Here is a 21,675-nt window from a genome sequence, read left to right on the forward strand (position 1 = left end):
CTCACGATCAGAACCGAAAAACTCATTTACACGTGCAGTTCTACCTCAGACATAAAGTTGGTCCAAACACGTCTTTAAAGATGCTGGAGATGTGCATTTAGGGTAGAACTTATCAGTCTATTTATTAAGGTTTCAGTGCTAAGTGGAAGTTCTTTGAAGTAGAAACGAAAAAGTCCAGCATTGACTGGCATATCCAAAATACGCCATCCCCGGTACAGAAATTGAAAGCTGCTTTGAGGATTGTTATAAAGAGGTATCTTTCAAACATCGTCCTTGTTTGTATCCTCCCCACCCCCTAACACGCTTCAACAGTTTCTTTTCCTTAAATTCGAATGTCCAAACATATTTATTTTAAATAATAATTTTCTTTTCAGAAACACTGAAAACTTCTCCATCACTGCACCAGATACAGGGGCCAGTTCAACAAACGTATTGAGTTTCAATTGTGCACCAGACACTAAGTCACTGCAGTAATAGCAGGGATATAAACATTGCCCCCCAAAAGTAATTCTTTTCTTTGATGCCTGAGATACAATTTACAACATCTCAACTAGATATAATGAGTCATTATCAATCCTCAGAAGCCCCGTGGTACAATGGGTTAAGTAGTGGACTGCTAACAGCAAGAGGAGCAGTTGTGTCCACCAGGACAAATAGGAGTCTATCTGCTCCCATGAAGATTGACAGTCTCAGAAGCCCTATGGAATAGTTCTTTCCTGTCCTACAGGGTAGCCGTGAATTGGAATTTACTTAATGGCCAAATGGGCTTGGTTTTTCAATTATAAATTACTCAGGTGATCTTCTATGACCTCATTCATTAGCTTAAAATCTATTGATTGCTGGCAATTTGCAAGGCTGTTTCTAATAGGAACAGAGCCGTCTCTGTGAATGGAGAAGCTGATAAGAGAGGTTAAATATATCACTGACCAAAAGTAGAGCACAGCACTGTGGCATGAACAATGTTCTGTGAGAATGCGAAGAACAGAGCATTACTTATCACTCAGAGGACCAAGGGGCAAAACATTCTGAAAGGAGGTAACACTTGAGACAGTCTTTTTTAAAAGGAATGAAGACACATCATTGAGCTGTCAGACATGGGCAGAGAGAGGTGAAACACATGAATCTAGGGCAGCGGTTCTCAACCTGTGGGTTGCGAACCCTTTGGGATCGCCCGATTCATCACAGTAGCAAAATAGCACTTGTGAAGTAGCAACGAAAATAATTTTATGGTTGTGGGGGTCACCAGACCATGAGGAACTGTATGGAAGGGTCGTGACACCGAGAAGGTTGAGAAGCACCGATTTAGGGTCTTAAAGCAATAAAGGTTTTAATTCAAAACTAAATTCATTCTGGACACACAAAATACGTACCCTTATTTAGCAATAAACATAAATGAGGTAGAGGGAGAAATGGAGGCACCACTAGAAAAGTCTCCAGGGCGTCACATTGGAAGTCTCGGTGCAAAGTGGTGAGGGATGAGCCCAGAGGGGCCAGAGACTTCAGCAAGGAGACCGGGAGACAAGCACAGGAGCAGCGCCAGGCTGTGGGGCGGAACAACAGGTGGGCGTCCTGGCCGTGGAGGCAGAAGTCAAGGGACTACAGGGCTGCAAGGCTGAGAGCACTGGCTGCTGGCTGCTATGGACACATGGCTGTATCCTTAATGATTTCTGACCCTGACCTGTTAACTGCCATAATACTAAAAATACAGACTTACTGCCATCGAGTTGCTGCCCACTCATAGTGCCCCTATAGGGCAGGGGAGAATTGCCTGTGTGAGTTCTGTAACTCTCCATGGGAGCAGAGAGCCCCATCCTTCTCCCGAGGAGCAGCTGGTCATTTCAGAATGCTGACCTTTTTATCACAGACCAACACATAGCCACTCCTCCACCAGGGCTCCGCTCAGTTACCCTCATACTCCCCCTGAATCCAGGAGATTCTCTGGGAGTTCTCTGGGGCCACTGCAACGGATTATAGGCATCGGGCCCAGCATAGAAGTGGAGTGTTGTGGGAAGAACAGTTGGTGTGAGAGCAGGTAAAAAAAAAACGGAGGGTGGCAGCCTGTCTGACCTCTGCCTTTTAGCACCAGGGAAGGTCAGAGAAGGGCACCCCTACACCATTTTCACAAATGGCGAAAGAAGTCGGGGATTCTTTGCTGTGGCTCTGGACTAATGGGGACATGGGCTCTAAAAAGAACCACAGGGCCTTGGGAAGTGACCATTTGGATTGGACAATTTCTTTGGTTGTTCTTACCTGAAATGGCTGAATGGAATAGAGGAGGTGTTAAAATGCATCTGGGGTGGGGGAAGAAAAGTTGATTCTGGAGTGGGCCAGGGGCGCTCTAGCCTGCTTAAACAAAAGGGCTGATAGAAGGCCAAGGCTGGCTGAATATGTCCTGCTACAGGCCCAAGGCCACATGCATATGACTGGGACAATCTAGAGCAGTGGTTCTCAACCTTCCTAAAGCCACGACCCTTTAGTACAGTTCCTCATGTTGTGGGGACCCTACCACAACCATAAAATTATTTTCATTGCTACTTCATCACTGTAATTTTGCTACTGTGGTGAATCAGGTGACCCCTGTAAAAGGGTCGTCCTACCCCCAAAGGGGTCGTGACCCACAGGTTGATAACCGGTGAACTAAAGAAAGAAGATTGAATTTGAGTCTTGTAAAAAAGATTATTTCTCTTACTATACTTATTTCTCCAACCTAGTATTATAGACAGGAGTCATGGTGACATAATAGTCACAAGGTCAGCAGTGTGAAACCACTAGTTGCTCAGAGGAAGAAAGATGGGGTGGGTTTCTACTCCATAAAGAGTCAAACTCCGAAACTCACAGGTGCAGTTCTCCCCTATCCTAGGGGGTTGAGATGAATCCATATCTACTCAGTGGCAGTGGGTTGAGGATGGATGCCATGCTCAAAGTTTCAACTGGTATGTCAGGTGTTCAGATCAAAGAACCCCCCTGTCTCCTCAGAGTACTGGGTTGTTAGAATTTGGGTAATCAAAAGGGGGAAGTTCAAGGCACAAAGGAACTGGTTTATAAGCTCTATAGTATATTTAGTCACAAAATAAGTAAAACAAGGGAGGATTCGCACTGGAAAGCTTTTTTTTTTCTGCTGGGTCAGGGGAAGAGAAGGTTGGGGATGATGCTTAGCAGATTATATGATTCAGTCATGACTGTCAACAGGGCTAACAAAAACACTTCTCACGATTTAAATTTGATTCATAAGACTGCAATAGTCTCATTTTCTCCTCAAATGGAAACTTAAGTTAAAAACAATCTTCCAAAACATGTATAAAAGTATCTCTACTGACACAATGAATGTATGTATGGATTGAGATAAGCGTTGCATGAGCCCCCAATAAAATGATTTTTAAAAAATACTAGGTAAAACACAGGTGAATGTTTTCTTTTTAAAAAAAGTATCTCTACTTAAATTTCTGCAAAAGTGGAACAATAGTATTGTTGTTTGTTGGCATTAAAATTGTCAAATCATAGCAACCTCTCTATTGCAGGAGAAAACAGCTGCTTAGGTTTTCCAGGTTGTGACCTTCTTCTACCTGTGGCCAGGTAGATCACCAGGCCTTTCTTCCTAGGCCCCCCTGGGTGAGTTCACAGTGCTCATCTCTCAGCTAGTAGCTGAGTGCCACTGTCTGTGTCAGTCAGGGTCTTACAACAAAAACTCACCGAGCCAATTCTAAAGCACAGTGACCCTATAGGACAGGGTGAAACTGAGATGGTAACTTTTTACAAGAGTAGAAAGCATCTCCTTTCTCCCTTGGAGTGGCTGGTGATTTGAACTGCAGACATTTTATAATTCAGTGGTTCTCAGCCTTCCTAATGCCGCGACTCTTTAATACAGTTCCTTGTGTTGTGGTGACCCCCAACCATAACACTATTTTCGTTGCTACTTCATCACTGTCATTTTGCTACAGTTATAAATCGGGTGACCCTGTGAAAGGGTCGTTCTACCCCCAAAGGGGTCATGACCTACAGGTTGAGAACTGCTGCTTTGCTTAGCAGTCCCTTACATAACCTCTACAGCACCTGGGCTCCTTAAAAAAAAAGACATTATGATTCAAGGTTCTTCCCAACATGAGATAATGTCCTTTTTTGTCAACAGAAAGGCTGTGATGTATACCTGCAGGAGTTGTCATTCTGTATTAAAGACAACAGCAAAGAATACTTAACAGGGCACAGATGCAGATTACTGAATCATTGTCTATTGTGCATTCACTCAATGTCCCACAATGATGGGAACCAGACTCTAACCAAAGCTTCATTTTTTTACATTAAAATAAGCTGCTAAAATGATAGGTACAAATCCATCAAGGCACGAAAATACGCAGTTTACCACTTGCTATTTGAGAGGAAAAAAGACCTCTTTAAATGCTATTTGTAGATCCAAGTGTCAGCCTGTTTCTGGATTGCTTTGTGTGGACACTGCCACTGATTGGAAAGCTCGGACCCCGAAACAGTACACGTACAACACTAATTTCTAGGAAGAGGAAAAACACTTAACAAATTACACAAATTATGGACTTCAATTAAAAATAAAGAGAGCCACCAACTGGGAAAGGCACACACCTCACTGAAAAGTTCATACTCTTCTAAAGACATAATGGGCGCCTGGGGTAGATGCATCATCTGGTGTCAATTTGGGACTTGAGAGGATTAAGAGTGATGGGGTGGAGTCTAGTCTGTCAATCAGGTCATATCGTCAATGAGGCCTGTGAGGAGGCATGGCCTTCTCCTAAGAATTCTGGGAAATCCAGTATTTCCTCCTTGGAGGCGGGAGACATCTCTCTCTCTCTGCTCACTCCCTGGGAGATATTGCAGCTGACAAAACACATGGATGTGTGCTAGTGCCCTGAGCTGGAGAAACCACATGGACCTACCCTGATGCAATCAGACCTGTGAAGCCAGAGAAGCCACGTAGAGACTCCTGCCAGCGCGGAGATGCTTATAACGTCACTGGATCCCAAGACTTTCAACCCACTGGCCTATGATCGTCCTGCATTTGGTGTCATTGCATGTATTTCATGAGTCTGAAGAAGGATTTTTTATATTGGTATGGGACATTATGGACCTGTAGTAGACTTATGGGCTTAGACTGGACTGGGTTGGGATGCTTTATTAATGTACAATTACCCTTTATATAAAACTCTCTCGTATACACAGATGCGTGTTTATGAATTTGTTTCTCTAGTGTACCTGGACTAACACAGCAACCGTGTGTTCATGTGGTTGATGGTGGTGATGAGGGTACCCATACTTGCTGAGCAAGTCAGAAAATTATAGAAAATAAAAAACAATTTCTAATCTCAACACTTGGATCCAATCTCTGTGGAACCTTTAGAACAAAGCCCTGCCTTTCATTTTTATGACAATTTCAATGGTGTATCTGTTTGTTCTTATATTTTTATCTGAGGATTAAATGGCTTGTGCCTGCAAGTTTTCCTTCTCCAAAATAAAGCCAAGTTTACAGTTATTTAAAAGGACTAAAGGTGGGTGGTTGCTGTCATTATTACTCATGGACATCCAATTCTAAAAAAAAGAGATACTTATTAAATTAATATCTAAAACTAAATTTTATGCTAGACTCCCATTTGAAAAGAAAAACGAGGCAAATGAACAGAGCAATTCAAAACCACAGAATTCCTGGATTCCCAAGCTGGGCGGGACCTATGGACTGAGCACAATTCCTATTCCAATGGACACCTGACCCTGACCCTGCCGGGTGAGGGTTCCTATCTTATTCATGTGTGTGACTCCTATGCACAGCTCCGCACGTGCTGGGCACTTGATAAATACATTTGAAATAAACTACTACTGTCTGTTGGATGAATGAAATTCATTCTAATGTAACAATTTATAATCTCAGAAGGGAAGACTTCTGGCCCTGGCCCCTCTGCAAATAAATGGTTTATTGTTCATTTATATATTAGAAATGAACAAAAGCCTCAATGGGAGGACACTAACGGCCATCCCCAACTAACAGAAAGGTTGAAATCCAAAAATGTGTGTGTAAATAGATTCACTTCAGCTTGGAATACATTTTCCCAGAGAAAAAAATGTCACACGTTATGATTTCCTTCTCTGGCCCAACTGATAGGAACCACGAAGCAGGACCTTTCAAGGTTTGAACTGGGTGACATTCCAACTGGGCAGCGTAAGGAAGGGGCTGAGGAAAGGGAAGTAAGAATAATGTGGTCAGGAGCAAAATGGTAGCCTGCTTGCCTTCCTCGCCACATTCGTTCACCAAACAAGCATGTTTTGGGTGGCAGGCACTGAGTGACACAGCAGAAATGCAAACAGATATCAGGGTCTGTATCCTTCCTAAGCGTATGGTCTATCCAGACAGCCATTCTTGGGCTACCAGGGGGAATGGGGAGAGGAGGGGACGGGAGGAGGGAGGATAAGGAGGAGGAGATGGTAGAGGGATACAATGAACAGAAGAGGGAAATATCAAGGTATTAAATACCATTTTCTCCTTTTCTACTCACTTTATTGTTCATGTGAGAGGCAATGAGAGAGAAACAAAGACCTGAAAAATCAGACGAAAGTGTGCTTTTATTTTCACCTCCCCTATTCTTGCCTCTCTTTTACAGACCTCGACACCAACTAGGCAGGGCGATAATGAGCACTGGAGATTACAGGTGGGGAGGCGGGAGGGAAAGAAAACACAGTGACCAGAAAAAATAAGAGAGGAGGGGATACCCATCTTCCAGAAGAAAGAGATATGAAGAGAAGGCTTCAAAGTTCATGGACAAATCACACGATCTCTTAAGGCCATTTTCCCATTAACTTTCAATATGAAACTTTCTATGAAGAAGCCCTGAGATCAGATATGCAGAACATGAGACTGGGCCTCAACCAGGAGAAAGGTGCTTGGACATGACCTTAGAGGCAACAATGAAACCTACTTCAGTTGCTATCCAATTCCTCCATCATTTCGACAACCCATTTAGGGCTGCTTTTTATTCTTAGGTGAAACTATATTTTTACCCATATATCTATACATATTTGTATCCATAGAAGACATAAAATACAGTGACATGTCAGAATATAGGCCTTTAACTGATAAAAGTAGACAGTTAAACAGTTTAATCACATCCTTTCCGAAGTTTAAACACAACAATGCTTTCGTGTGCCCGTTGGATTCTTTGATTTGAAAAATAATAAATAAATAATCTAATAGCACCAGTGGTTGAAAGATTCCCCCAGGCTGTGTGAGTCGGGGCAACAAGGCAGCATAGCATCAGTGTGAGCAGATGAGGGGGGATAGGTGTAAGACACAGTTGAAGGATGAAGGCATCTGATCCAGCAAGTGTGGCTCTGGAAGGAGATGTAGCACTCATGGTGTGCATCTCGACTGTCCAATATGTAGGCGTGGCCTCAAAGACCGCCAAACCCACAACAATATTCAACATGCATGTATAATGGGAACATAAAACATATATGTTCATTGTGGAAGCAAACCTAAAGTACAGTGTGCTACTTCTACCAAGGCGCTTCACAGTGGGATTTACCAGGAAAGGTGAGGACTCAGCAACCAGAACCATTTAAACAACAAACAAACAAACCAAGCTCACTGCCATCGAGTTGCTTCTGACAGACAGGGAGGAAAGAGTCAGAGAACGTTCTTCCAAACCACAAGCTGCCACCTTCACTTCTTGCTCAGCCAGTTCAATCTCATGTCCTATTTTCGGCCTCATCCAATTTTGATTCCTGTAGCAACTGGCTCCCAACCATACCCTTCATCTTCAGCTCTGCTTGCTCGTGCCGTTCCCGACAGGTCCCTGTGCTGGCTCTGCGTCCACAGTCAGAACAGCTCGGTCTTTGGGAGCTGCTCTCTCCTCACCAGTATTCGGTCAGGTTCTCGCATTTCCCCTCTGACATTACAGACCCTCCAAAAAGAGCTCACTGATGCCCTCCCCGGGTGTCCTCGCCTCCTCCGACTCCAGAAGCTGGAGCCCTGGCTGTACTTGCCGCACTGAGCCTGGGAGAGCTCGGACATCACAGGGAAAGCACGCAATAGCTGCTACTGACACTCCCCCTCGGGGCTCCTCCTTGGGCTCCAGGGTGTAACTGTGCTCCAGAGTGCTTCAAAAGCTGCCTTTCCTACGTACATCACAAGTCCTTTCCTCCCCAAGGTTCCTCCAGCGAGGGTCCAGTCTCCGACCTTTTGATGACAACTGAGCTACCATCTGCAACACCCATGGAAACGATACCAAAAAAGCACTCGCAACACAAGCTTAAAAACTAGGGAAGACCCTTTCTTAGCATTTCTGTGAGAGGGACGTCAAGAACGACAGAGAGAACGCCAGGTTTTGCAGCCAAGCGAGGTGGCTCTCCACACACCTCTGTGTGATTTGGGTAAGAAGTTTACTCTGTGCCACGGTTTCTTTAGTGTTCAGGGCAACAATGTCTTCTTTTCAAGACTGTTGGGTGAACTTGCGACACAGTAACATTTTAAACCATCAACCCAACAGGCATAAAAAATTGTTAAATAGAATCCCAGTTCTTGTGTCAGTCAACGCCACCGTTATAAGATTTTGAGAAGTCATGACTTTTATGATGACATTCCATCTCCTATTTTTAGCAGATGGGTTACGTACTGTGATTAGGTATCTGTAGCCTTTTTCCATACCTCTACTTCCAATATACCCAGTATTGTTAGGTGCTCTCGCATCGGCTGCTACTCACAGGGACCTTACGTACAACGACACGACCCACGCCATCCTCACAATTGTTGTAGTATTTGAGGCCATTGCTGCAACCACTGTGTCAATCCATCTCCTTGAGTGTCTTCCTCTTTTTGTACCCGACCATCTACTTTAACGAGCATGATGCCTTTCCCAGGGACCGGGGTTTCCCTGACAACAAGCCCAAAGGATGTGAGATCATCCTCGCCACCTTCCCTTCTTCCAAGGAGCATTCTGGTTGGACTTCTTCCAAGACATATGTTTGTTCTGCTAGCAGTCCAAGGTACATTCAATTTTCTAAACCAACATCAGAATCCGAAAGCATCAATTCTTCTGCGGTCCTCTCTATTAATTGACCTCAAAGTGAGTTTTTTTTCAGTTTTTAAAATAATTGATTCCACTTTATTTCCCCATTATTATTATTAGTTGGGATTTAATACAGATCACATATCATTCCATATTGCAATCACATGACATCTTTACCTATTTACGTGATTCTTTTAAGTTGTCCAGCAAATGAACCTCTATGTTTGGACAATCAGTAACCATCACACTACATAAGCCGAAGTTTCCAGGTATGTTCTGCTACAGACACATGAGCAGGTACACAGGCGTATCAAGTTGCTGAAGCTGTCAATCTGTCACAGAGGAGGTGGTGAGTCTGACCCGCCAGTCTTGGGATTAGTAGTGCAATGCTGGCTTACCTGAGCTTGCCCCACCTGAGCTTGGATGGGGAATGCTACTTCTGGAGACAGTGGCCGCAGGGTCCAACATCAGTGGTGTAAGTAGTACGAGATGTCTTCAGGGCAGCGCTAGTGGGCTGTTAGGCAGAGGGACAGTTGTGATATATCCGCTGGACCAGGGCGGGATTATTTTTGTTGGTGAAAGTTTCCAAGCAAAGATCTCAGCTCTCTGAGCGCTTGTTGGCTACCAAATGGCCTTCGATGAATCCTTTTCTAATTAAATGAGCCAGAAGTTTCTGTTGCTTGCAGTGAAGAATTATGAGCAATACACCAAGTGAGGTAAGATTTTATTGCTATTGGTCAAAGGCCACTGTGATTTACAGAACAAGTAGTACAGCACGATCCTCTTAAGTGAGCAAATAGGTTATTTAGCATTTCTGAAATCATTCCTTAAAATAATCGGATGCCTATATCATCGTGCTGATTTAACAGTATCTAACAGGTATTTATTTTTCCTTTCAGACTGTATACAGGAAAACAGTGGCAAGTCCCTGAAAAGTAGTACTTTCTCACATGCACCTGGGCAAGCTTTCCCATCATTCAGGAAGTTCAATGGCTCTCTCCAAAGACGGTGAATTTTAGCTCCCTGTTTAATTATTTCAATAAACTGTGGTGCTCATTCCATTCTGCTACTTTGTAAACGCATCCATTCTTCTGCGGTCCTCTTTGCACTGTAGGTTAAGTGTTGAACAGCTAACTGCAAGGTTGGATGTTCAAACCCACAAGCTGCTCTTCAAGAGAACGGTGACACATTCTGCTCCCACAACGATATACAATCCAAAACCCCCCCAGGAGCAGTTCTAGTCGGTCTCTAAAAGGTCACTCTGAGTCACAAGCAACTCAATGGCAGTGGGTTCGGTTCAATCTGTGTTCATCTGCTAAAGAAGTCCTAACAATATATGTCCTGGGCCAGGGGGTGAGGGGCGATACTGAGAGGGTAGAGGGTGAGTGGTTTAGAAAGGGGGAACCGATTACAAGGATCTACATGTGACCTCCTCCCTGGGGGACGGACAACAGAAAGGGGGGTGAAGGGAGACTCCGGATAGGGCAAGATATGACAAAATAATAATTTATAAATGATCAAGGGCTCATGGGGGAGGGGGGAACGGGGATGGAGGGGGGAAAAGAGGATCTGATGCAAAGGGCTTAAGTGGAGAGCAAATGCTTTGAAAATGATTAGGGCAAAGAATGTACAGATGTGCTTTATACAATTGATGTATGTATATGTATGGATTGTGATAAGAGTTGTATGAGCCCCTAATACAATGTTGAAAAAAGAAAAAAAGCAATGAAATAAGGAATTGAAAAAATATATATACATCCTGGGGAGAAAGACCAGGCAGGCACTGAAAAATGTAACTTTAAAAACTGGAAATAAGCACTCATACTTCATTTGGATGGAACAGTTAAATTATTCTAGAATAGCTTCAATCACCACAGATAATACACCTAATTTCTACTGTCACTCTAACTAGATTCCATAGAAGTCCTTGTTAAATTTTCCTTTTGGCTTACTGCCAATAACTCCTAGCACTGTACTTTAAACAAAAATATTTTCTCTGAAACCCACATTGCTACAGAAATCACATGAAAACTTTGGCACAGAAAAACAAATTATTAGCAGCAAGCAGAATTCCGAGGAAAAAAATTTACTGACAAGAAAACTTTTTTAGCACGATGGCAAAGATTAGGGGAAAGGGAACTTACAGGAAGAGAGTGTGTGTTGTCACTTCTTCATTCTTCCCCGGCCCCCAACTAGTTGTATAATGTCCAAGTAGCATTCCTGATCCTAACCCTAACTTTACTCCTAGAAAGGCCTCACAATCTTCTGGTTATAAATACTAAGCGTTGTCCACTGAAAAGAATGTAGTCCATGGAGATGGACTTTTGAAGCTTCCCAAATGCCAGCACCTAGAAACCAGACTGTACCTGCTCCTTACTTATTAGCTATCTCATTATCAACACTATCTGCAATAGTACAAACTCTAAAAACAACCAACAAAATCTACTGACTATTTTGCATACTAACAGCACATGCTGGTATGTAAGGTAGGAGTAATAGGGAGAGGTGATGACTGAGGCTATGTGTTAACGTGGGCCAGATTTCCCAGTGGTCTAGAGGTTAAGGATTGATGTAGCCATCTTCCATTTGTGTGTGATGTCTGCATAATGCCAACTTTTGCATAATAACCTGGTCTTTGGGACCTAACCAGGTTTGCTTGTTTGTGTGTTCTTCTAACCAGGTTTTAAGTGAGGAGTGGCTGCAGGGAAAAATGATTTTTGGATTGCCAAAAAATAAAAGCAAACTTAAAAGAGCAAAAACTACTGCTGGAGAAAAAAGAATGTGCGCTTTTGGAAAAACATCTTAGTTCTGATTTTTAAAAATTAGTGTTAAATGAGATTATTCTCTCTCACATTATTTCAGACTGTGTCAGAGTGGTGAATCTACTCAGGAAGCTCTGTCTTTAAGCTAGGATACATATGAACTAGGCCATCTGCACAAGGCCATACAGTTTCGTGCAATGTTCATTCAAGAGCGATTTCCTCTTCTTTCTAAAATAATTATAAACCAAAGACATACAATAAAAGAATCAAACAAGCTGCAAGCTGCCTGCCCTAAAGAAATAAGAAACCCTTTTAGGATTATTTTGAGCTAAAAGTGACTCAAGGGAAAATTTTAGGTTACTGTTAAATTGAGATATTCTAAACTGGGGACCCCCCAGTATCTTTGCATCGTATAGTCTAAGCTTGTAGTACTAAGGCTGAAGGAGCCCTAGTAGCACTGTTAGGAAAGCATTAGACTGTTAACCACAAGGTTGGTTGTTCAAACCCACCAGCTGCTCCTTGGGAGAAAGATGAGGATATCTGTTCCAGTACAGATTTATAGCTTTGGAGATCCTGTATCATGACTATGAGTTGCAACTGAGTAAAAGGCAGGGAGTCTTAGTGGAGTGGGGAGCTGAGAGACTTGAGTAGTGATGGAGGGGAGCAGGGTAGGGCAACATCATCATGGTAAATTTAAGAACATCCTTTGATACTGGACAGCTCTACAAATCTCAAAGAAGCCCTGTATATAAATGTGTTTCCCACAAGTCTTCAACATTTACCATTACATCCCAGTTTCTAGCAGGGATAGGAGTGATACAAGGACAAACGCACCCTACAGAGGGTTGAGGGCACCCACAGATCAACAAGGCACACCTTTTCTCAGATCTACAGACAAGCAAAACGAGTGCTTTGACAAATCCAATCATCCTACCCAAGGAGTCCTGGTGGCACCGTGAGTTACACAGTGAGTTACTAACCACAAGGCCAGTGATTCAAATCCACCAGTCACTCCCCAATTGAAAAACAAAGCTGTCTACTCCCAAGAAGTCTCAGAAATCCACGGGGCAATCCTATCGTGAGCCTATGGGACATGGTAGTGAGTGAGTCAAGATCCATGGCAGTGAGTCACAGACTCTGGATGGAGGAAGAGTCATCTGGGCAGGCTTTCCTATGGTTTCATGTCGATTCCCTGCTGCTCAGGGAAACCCGTTTCAGAGGGGCGAGTTCTGCACCACGGCCATCAAGAATGCTCATCACAAAGCCACAGAGAAAGCTTTTCTCCTTACTCGCTGAGGCAGGAGGGCAATGACAGGACAAGGTGCTGTCAAAGAGTGGATTTCAACTCACGGCGACTTCACGTGTGCTGCCGAGTCCAATCGCTCCACGGGGCTTTCAAGGACACGACTCAGAAGAAGACCACCACTTTTTCCTTCCGAGGCCTAGTAGAGCACTTAACTATCTGCGCCACCCAAGGACCTGAGGCAAACAGGACTCGTCTAGCGACCTCCCAAGGTCCCAGAATAGGAGAATGCTTTCTGCTCCCTACCTGACTAAAAAGCTAGTGGTCTGCAGCTTCCCCCACCATGCAGCGGAAAGAAAGGGCTGAGGCCTGCGTCTGTCAAGTTGATGGCCAAGAAACCCCATGAAGAGAGTGTGGTAGTTACACAATCCGGTGTCAACTTGGGACTTGAGAGGATTCAGAGGGAAGGGGTGGAGTCTAGTCTGTCCAATGGTTTATAACCAATGAGGCCTCTGGGTGGGCATGGCTTTCCCCTGAAGATTCTGGGAATCCCTGTATTTCCTCCTTGGAGGCAAGAGACTCTTTCTTTCTCTGCGCACTCCCTGAGAGATGCTCTACGGACAAGACACATGGCACTACGCTGATAGACCCCATACCCTGGGAACTAGAGAAACCATGTGGAGACCCTGCCAGCACTGAGATGCTTCTACTGCCACTGGATCCACAAAACTTTGTACCCACTGGCCTGTGATTGTCCTGCATTCGGCATCATTGCATGTGTTTTGTGACTCTGAAGAGGGCTTTATAGCTTGGTATCGGATATATGGACTAATATCAGACTTATGGACTTGATCTGAACTGGGCTGGGAGGTTTTCTCAATATTCAACTGCTGTTGTATATAAACCTCTTTCTTATACACCTATGAATGTCTATGGATTTGTTTCTCTATTTTACCCGGACTAACACACAGAGTCACCAGGAGGTGGACTATGCTCCACAGTAATGGGCTGGGTTGGGTTTAGGTTTTTAGATACCTTCCTCCTTCCTATGGAGACAGATGAAAACATTCCACCCAGTTTTGCTTGTAGGCTTCTAGCTAACATCCACAACTCATTGAAGGCCTTGTTTAAGATCTATTGTCCTTATCAGACATGGTGTGTGGATAAAGGAGTTATCTGGCCATCCTTGACGATGATTTCATGTTCGTTTCCTGCTACTCAAGAGAACACAGAAATGACCTGTATGGAAGCCAAATTCAGAGCACCTGACAGCTGGGGGTTTCCTGCTACCCAAGAGAACACAGAAATGACCCCTAGGGAGGCCAAACTCAGAGCACCTGACAGCTGGGGCCGTCTGTTTATGACTTCACTCCTCAAAACACTGGGGAAATTCGAATGCCATTAAGAATGTTATCACACATCTATTTAGCTCCAAAGTTTATTACAAACCTACCAAACGAGACAAGCCAGTGTGCCTTATACAATATGTAAACGAGCCCAGCACAAGCTGAAACAACAGTTAAATGAGCTAAATCTCAGTACACCTGAAAGCAGCCTCTTCTTCCACCACTTTATAACTAAAACGTAGAGCACAAAACCAACTGGCTATTTTCTGTGTCTCTACAACTATCCTCTAGTAAGGTCCTAAAATTAATTAAAAGGGACAGAAAAGTCAATATTTAAACTTCCTTTAGTTCTTTTTTCCCCCTTCTCTCCCAAATAGAAGTCTATCCACTGAGTAACTCATTTGGATATAAAAATACTAACATATTCTAAAGAGATTATCAGTCATTTCTTCCCACAGGAAGTCATGCTATCAGCTTAAAAGTGGGCCTTGTGCCAGAACGAGGGTTGGTGATGAGTGTTGCTTTATGATTTGAATAAATTGTTTCCGTTTCATGCCTGTACTTGTCTGAACGGCTGATTTTATATTTACCATCACAAGATGTTGAGGATGTAGTAAATAGTGAGACTGACAAAATTTCATACATATTCCAGTAAGACAGAAGCTGACACAATCAACCACAAGTATTTAGCATTTCATAATAAAGGGGGAAAACACAAATCAAAGATATCCATGAATTCTACATTGCTTCATGAAGATTATTATCTCTAAATTGTACTCTTAAGTAGTTACACATCAGTGAGGAGGAAAGGGAGATGAAGAATCCAAATTGCATACAATTAGCAAAGAGTGGCTGGTGGTCCTAGAAACAAGACAATTGCATAAAATATTGAGACAACGCTAAGGAAATCGTGGGAATTCAACCACCTTGGGAATCCCTGCCATGCAGCTGATTCTGACTCAAATCAACCCTAAAAGAACAGACTACAACTGCCCCTGTTGGATTTCCAAGATGGTAAATATTTATAGGAGCAGAAAATCTCATCTTTCTCCTTCAAAACCAATGGCAGGTGGCAGGTTTAACCGTTAACCTTGCATAATGTGTAACTGAATAGGCTACCAGAAACATCATCGACTCATAGTGACCCTAGAGGAGGGAGTAGAAACTATACCAGCGGGTTTTCTGAGACTCTTCCCAGGAGGAACAAAAGCAAGTCGGAGTTTAGTAATTCCAATCAAGAAATTTAGAAATACATCTAATATGTACTTCATACACACAACAGGTATGTAAAATATATATATGTATGGTCATTAAAACATGTGTTCAATGTGCTAGAGTTCTCAATGTTAAAGTTTTGTTTTTTTTTTAATTTTTAATAGCTATAATCACAAGGAGCCCTGATTATGGTGTAGTGGTTATGTGTTGGGATGCTACTCATAAGGTTGCTGGTTTGAAACCACTAGCTGCTCTGAGAGAAAAAGATGAGGCTTCTTACGCCTATAAAGAGTTAGCATCTCCGAAACCCACAGGAACAGTTCTACCCTGTCCTATAGGGCCGCTACCAGTCAAAGTTGACTTGATGGCAGTGAGTTTGGTTTGGATAATCACACTGGTTCTGTCCTGTTTCTAAAACTCCATATTTCTTATCTGAAAATAATAAATGTTAACCACTTTTGAAAAAAAAGTAGGGTATGTATGGATTGTGATAAGCATTGTATGAGCTCCCCCATAAAATGATTTTTTAAAAAAATACTAATAAAAAAAGAAAAGAAAAAAGTAGGGGGTAAAAAGGAAGCCCTACGGTAGAGGAAAACAATCTCTTCTGACCACCCCACTGCTGACTGGCAAAGACCTGGAAATAGTAAGGACTGCCATGTTTTAACTTATTATTTCTAAATCGTTGACAGCAGTGAGAGTTCACCCACAGTACCTTTCCATTTCCAAACAGTGAGCACGAGGCAGGGATAGGATGCAGCCAGAAGTGTGGACATGACCACACTGTGACCATGACCACCATCCACAGCTGGTGCCGATTTCTAGAGTCAAATGCTGCCACCTCACTGCACTCCCGTCCCTATCCATCTGTGCTAATCTGGGTAAACCAGGGAAACAAATCCACAGAAACTCATATGTATAAGGGTGTTTTCTATAAAGGGAAAGTATACCTTAGGAAAGCATCCCAACCCAGTGCTGGCCAAGCCCATAAGTCCAACATTAACCCATTTGTCCAACAGCAATCCACAAAGTCCTCCTCCATCTCACAAAACACACGCAATGATTCCGACTGCAGGAGGAAAGCTTTATCAGTGAAACTGTAAGCATCTCAGTGCTGGCAGGGGTCTCCACACGGCTGCTCCAGCACCCAGGGCTGCATTGGGGTAGGTCCAGGTGGCTTCTCCTCAGGGATGTCTTGCAGGAAGTCAGCCTTGCCAGCTGAAGCAGGGAACTGGCTAAGCCAGCTGCACCCTGGTTCGACCATCAAAAAAGCAAGAGACCCAAGAACTAGAAAGGCAAGGCTCACTGAGCCATTTAATCTCTCCACCCTTCAATTAATCCCACATGTGTTTATTGGCCAGGTTGGAACAATAAACCTTAACTATCTCACCATCCTTCACCACAATGGGTAAACATAGGCAGAAAAAAAATCACAGTGAGTGATTTTTGCATGAATTTACCTGGTGATACTCTGACTTACCCGCACACAAAAAAGAATAAGGATCAGAGCATTAAGCGTACGCTGCCCCATCTTTTCACCCATAAGGTCCTGTACACCAAAAATGTTTGTGAGAACCTTTGCCTGGTTTCAGAGCCCCTCGCTGTGGTTTCAGCCAGACAGCTGAGGGCTGAAAGACAGTGTTGATGACTAGCCAAAAAAGCATTTCTAGACAGATACAGATTCAGGCCACAAAACTGAAGTCCTGCAAAGACAGTTTCTCTACTGGACAGAGTGGAACCATGCTGCCACCGTCACGACCCGAACATCCACTCGGCAGGAATTGACTCCACATACGCCCTTGTCTAGCTTGTCCATCCAGTTCCAACCATCGCGGTGTTCTCATGATACACTTGTAGTCAGTGAGGGCTTGGGGACCAATCCTACAAACACAAACTCAAATTCATCCAGGATAGGGTACTAAAGCTGTTTCTCAGACATGCCCTTCACACACACACACACACACACACACACACACACTTTATAGAAAGGTGATGGAAAGATAAGAGCTGGAATTCCTGTAGAATTACAGTTGTTCTCAAAGTTGCAATCATGAAAGAGTCCAGGTGTGTGGGTCAGGCAGAGGCACCCTCCGTCACCTTCAGGTCTGGACCTGAACTCATCTCCACGTCCAATGACTCAACCGCAGAAGACGGAAAGGGCAGCAGGTAGCGAGGACAGAGTTCTTACCAGAGAGAATGGAAGCAGGAAGCACAAGGAGGAAGTGGGAAGAGTGATGGTACTTTGAGGGGCTCCGCAACGAGTGAGTTTGAAACGAAATGCCTAGGAACTGTCCAATGTAAAACTGATGGTCTACTCTGTAAAACTTGACCCATTCACAGGCAAAGATTTAAAAGCATGTTTTTCGAGTGTTCAGTAAGCGAGGGCGAGGAGAACATCCTACAGGATCTTCTGATAAAGCTTTCTCCTCCAAGAAAGGGAAGTACAAATTTTACGGGCTTAAATCTCCCCGGTCCCCTCAGCAAATCCCATGGCTCATATGGCAGGCCTCCAAATGGCCTGGCTTAGCTGGCAACGATTTACATAGAATTATTCACAATATGTTAATGAGGCTAACGTGGCACTTGCATCACTTAGCCACACCCTCCCTTTCTTTGTGGGAACTGAACCTGTGCAGGTTAAAACAGGTGTGCCAAACACTTGCTAAGTGAGATTGCTGACTGGTGGCTGAACATCGGCCAAAGTAAAATAAACATTTAGGAGGGGGAACTGTATGCTCTGTTTAATAATAAACACAGGCTTTCCTTCTGAGGTTCAAGTCACTCCCCCATTCTTCTATCAGCTCCACCACAGGAGCATTAAGAATTTGCATTCTTCAAGTACTGCATGCAAAGCACACTCCCTTCAAATTCCCAAGATAATTTTTTTAAATCCTTTTCAAATCGTTTCCCAGTGAACTATTTTTGATTCGACACGTAAAGATTTGGACGTGGCAGCTAAGTATGGTCTATAAAACACTGGAATCACTACCAGAACTCAGTTATTTTAACCGCTGATTCCTCTTTAGCCCAATACTAAGCATAATACTTCTTTTGTGTAAGACAATGGTAAGACAAAACTGGTTCCTAATTTTGGTGTACACATCTTCTAAAAATCTCAAAAATCCCGCCACAAAAGCTAGACTCTCTTGACTGCTCATTCCTCTTTCTCCCTGCTTCATCCACACAGCCCTTCCTCACACACTCTGGATTTCACAAGTTAGGTCATCAGTTTCACTGCCAAAGTTCTGGTTCCCAAAAACACTCGACACTTCCCAGTCCTTCAATTAGTCCTCAACTCACCCGACCTTGTGCAGGAGATCAGAATCCAGTACTTTAAGTTTGGAAAATCAGAGGTGGGTTGTAAAGGAAGGTATAAATTTGGGATTACATACTTAACCATGGTGACTCATTCTCACATGCCCAAGATTAAACTGAGCACGAATCTAGGATCAGGAAAGAATTTTCCTCTAGGGCAGAAAAGGGTGTGGGATTTCCAATGGTGCACTGCAGTAGGATCACCTGTGTGGATCAGGTGAGTAAATCCCACATAATTAACTTCCTATTACTGTGAAGGAGCAACCCTAGTTGGGTACCCGCCTTCTCCAAGGTGTTTTGTTAAGGCCCCTTCAGATGTTGCTAATGTTACAGAGTTCAAGTGGAGAACCAAGAGAGATTGAGTGATTTTTTTAAAAACAATATTGCTACTGCTGGGCGTGGCAAATGTTCCTGAAATGTGAAAGGCATTGAATTTCCAGGTGTCCTCAAACTATGGCCTCAGGGCCACATGCGGCCCTCCAAGGACATTTAACTGGACCGCCGCAGGGCATTTTTACCCCGTTTGTTTTTTTACTTCAAAATAAGATATGTGCAGTGTGCATAGGAATTTGTTCATAGGTTTTTTTAAAACTATAGTCTAGCCCTCCAATGGGTCTGAGGGACAGTGAACTGGTCCCCTGTTTAAAAAGTTTGAGGACCCTTGGATTACATTAACCCACTGAAGATGGTGGTGCATATGGCGGATTGGGAATAGCAGAAGTTGGTGCTTTGATCTTTGCACTGCCTACTAAAACCTTGGACTTAGGGCATCTCCCTACGTCTACATTCTCTAGGAAGAAACCCTGGTGCCGCCAGGGTTCAGCATTCGGTTGCCAACTCCAAGATGAAACCCACCAGCCCCTCCAGGGAAGAAAGACGTGGCAGTCGCCATCTGTAAAAGTTACAGCCTTGGAAACCCGATGGGGCCAGGTCTGCTCTGTCCTACAGGGTCACCAGGAGTGGGAATGAACCCGATTTCCTAAAGGTGTCACACCACCACCCATTCCCTAAAGGAGTCCCTCAAACAAAAACCAAAATCAAACTCACTGCCATCTGGTCGAATCCAACTCACGGTGAGCCTTTAGGATAGACTGGCACTGTGGGTTTCTGAGGCTGCAACTCTTGAATGTAGGGACACCCCATCTTTCTCCTACACAACAGCTAGCAGTTTTGTGGTTAGCAGTCCAACGAGGGACCCACTCCATCTCCAGAGATACAAATAGTTAAAGCCTTTGGCTGTTAACCCAAAGGCTGGGAGTTCAAGTCCAACCACAGGTCCTTCAGAAAAAGGTCTGGTGCAGACCTGACAATCCCTGTGGGGCACAGTGCCACTCTGACACACATGCCACCACCACGAGTTGAGTTCCCTCAAAGCCACCAAACTCACTGCCACGGAGTCAATGCTCGATCATAGCGACCCCCCACCCCCCAACCCGGGGTCTCCGAGACTGTAACTGGAGTTCCCTAGGGCCTCGCTCTTCTCCTTCCAATAGGAAGACTCGCATTTTCCTCCTTTCCCTGCTTGAAGAATCAATGGCCTTATCTTCCTGGAGTCATTTTCTTCTCCTTTAAGAATTACAATAAAAACCCTGGGTTTAGTAATGGATTTTGCTTTCAAAATATGTAGTTTACAAACAGAATACATTCTATTGGGAAGCAGATATAGGTATTTTCCAAGATATAACTTTTATCCAAAGATGAAGTAAATTTCAATATCTTTGTTCTGATTTTTCTTAGGAGAAGCTAGGACTTTTCAACACAAACTTCATTGACTAACCAAATGTTTTTCAGCTGCTTAAGAATCATAAGGAAAAAAAAGAAACCTAAGAAAAAGGAAATAGGTATTAAAGGTTTAAATATGTACTAAAAAGTATAATTTAACAATACTCTGTGTCACCTACCAATACTCACTGCCATTGAGTCGATTCTGACTCAGAGCCACACCTGACAGGGCAGGGCAGAGCTGCCCCTTTGAGATGCTAAGACCCTCTCTCTTTATGGTAGTAGAAAGTGATCTTCCTCCCAACATCGAATGATAGGAATAATACAAACCACTAACATACCATAAAAATGTAAGTCAATCTATGTACATTTTCTATTCAAATAATATGTATATCTAAAAATAGCATCGGCTAGCTATCTATATGATACTTTAATGATAAGCCTTATACAATAAGTTCTTCAACACAGTTCCCCCTTAACAACTTATGCAAAGGACCCAAAATCAGCTTGAGTAATATTTTTTAACCCTTATTTTTTTTCTGAGTTAAATCCCAAAGTGGGCACTTGAAGTTAAAATACTCCCACTGAAAATGTATAAGCTATTTTTTTTAATCTGCACTCGAATGGCTACTTAAGTTATGCTTCTCATTAAGAACATTTAAACTTGCTTTCAGCAAATACAATACTGGTATTCTTTGGAAACCTCCACAACTATGATAAACAATCTATGGATTATCAGAAAGTATAGAAAGACACTCTAAAAAAGGGTATTTATAAATATTAGGAGGCTCATAAAAAAAGAGATCTACCAAGTGTACAGTTTAAAAAACACAAGGAAATAGGTGACCTGAAATGAAGGGTGTCCATCCTGAGTGTAGCCTTCAATTCTTAGTGCAGGGCAGAAGCCTTGGATCCCAGAGTTAAAGAGAGAAGCTAGTGTTGGAGGCTCCACCACCATCTGGCAGCAGTCCTTGGATTCTCTCTGAGCTGTAAGTGATCTATCTACGAAGCAAACTTACTTGGTCTCTCCCCAGTGCAATGAGAGGGTGTGGTGG

The 21,675-nt window shown here is 43.3% G+C and overlaps 1 protein-coding gene across 4 annotated transcripts in view; it reads right to left on the reverse strand.

The window, feature by feature from the left end:
- GAB1 (GRB2 associated binding protein 1) overlaps positions 1-21,675 on the reverse strand; it is a 151,154-nt gene that overhangs the window by 108,829 nt on the left and 20,650 nt on the right. For 2 of the 4 annotated variants that reach the window (XM_075543749.1, XM_075543747.1), the window contains exon 1: positions 21,468-21,596. The exons of the other annotated variants lie outside the window; for them this stretch is intronic. In XM_075543749.1, coding sequence (XP_075399864.1) covers positions 21,468-21,578 — 111 coding nt within the window. In that variant the 5' untranslated portion in view covers positions 21,579-21,596. Of the gene's footprint in view, positions 1-21,467; positions 21,597-21,675 lie in introns of those variants that run through there. 4 annotated transcript variants of the gene reach the window in all.

Source organism: Tenrec ecaudatus, chromosome 3 (genome assembly GCF_050624435.1).
Source record: "Tenrec ecaudatus isolate mTenEca1 chromosome 3, mTenEca1.hap1, whole genome shotgun sequence".
Taxonomy (NCBI): Eukaryota; Metazoa; Chordata; class Mammalia; order Afrosoricida; family Tenrecidae; genus Tenrec; species Tenrec ecaudatus.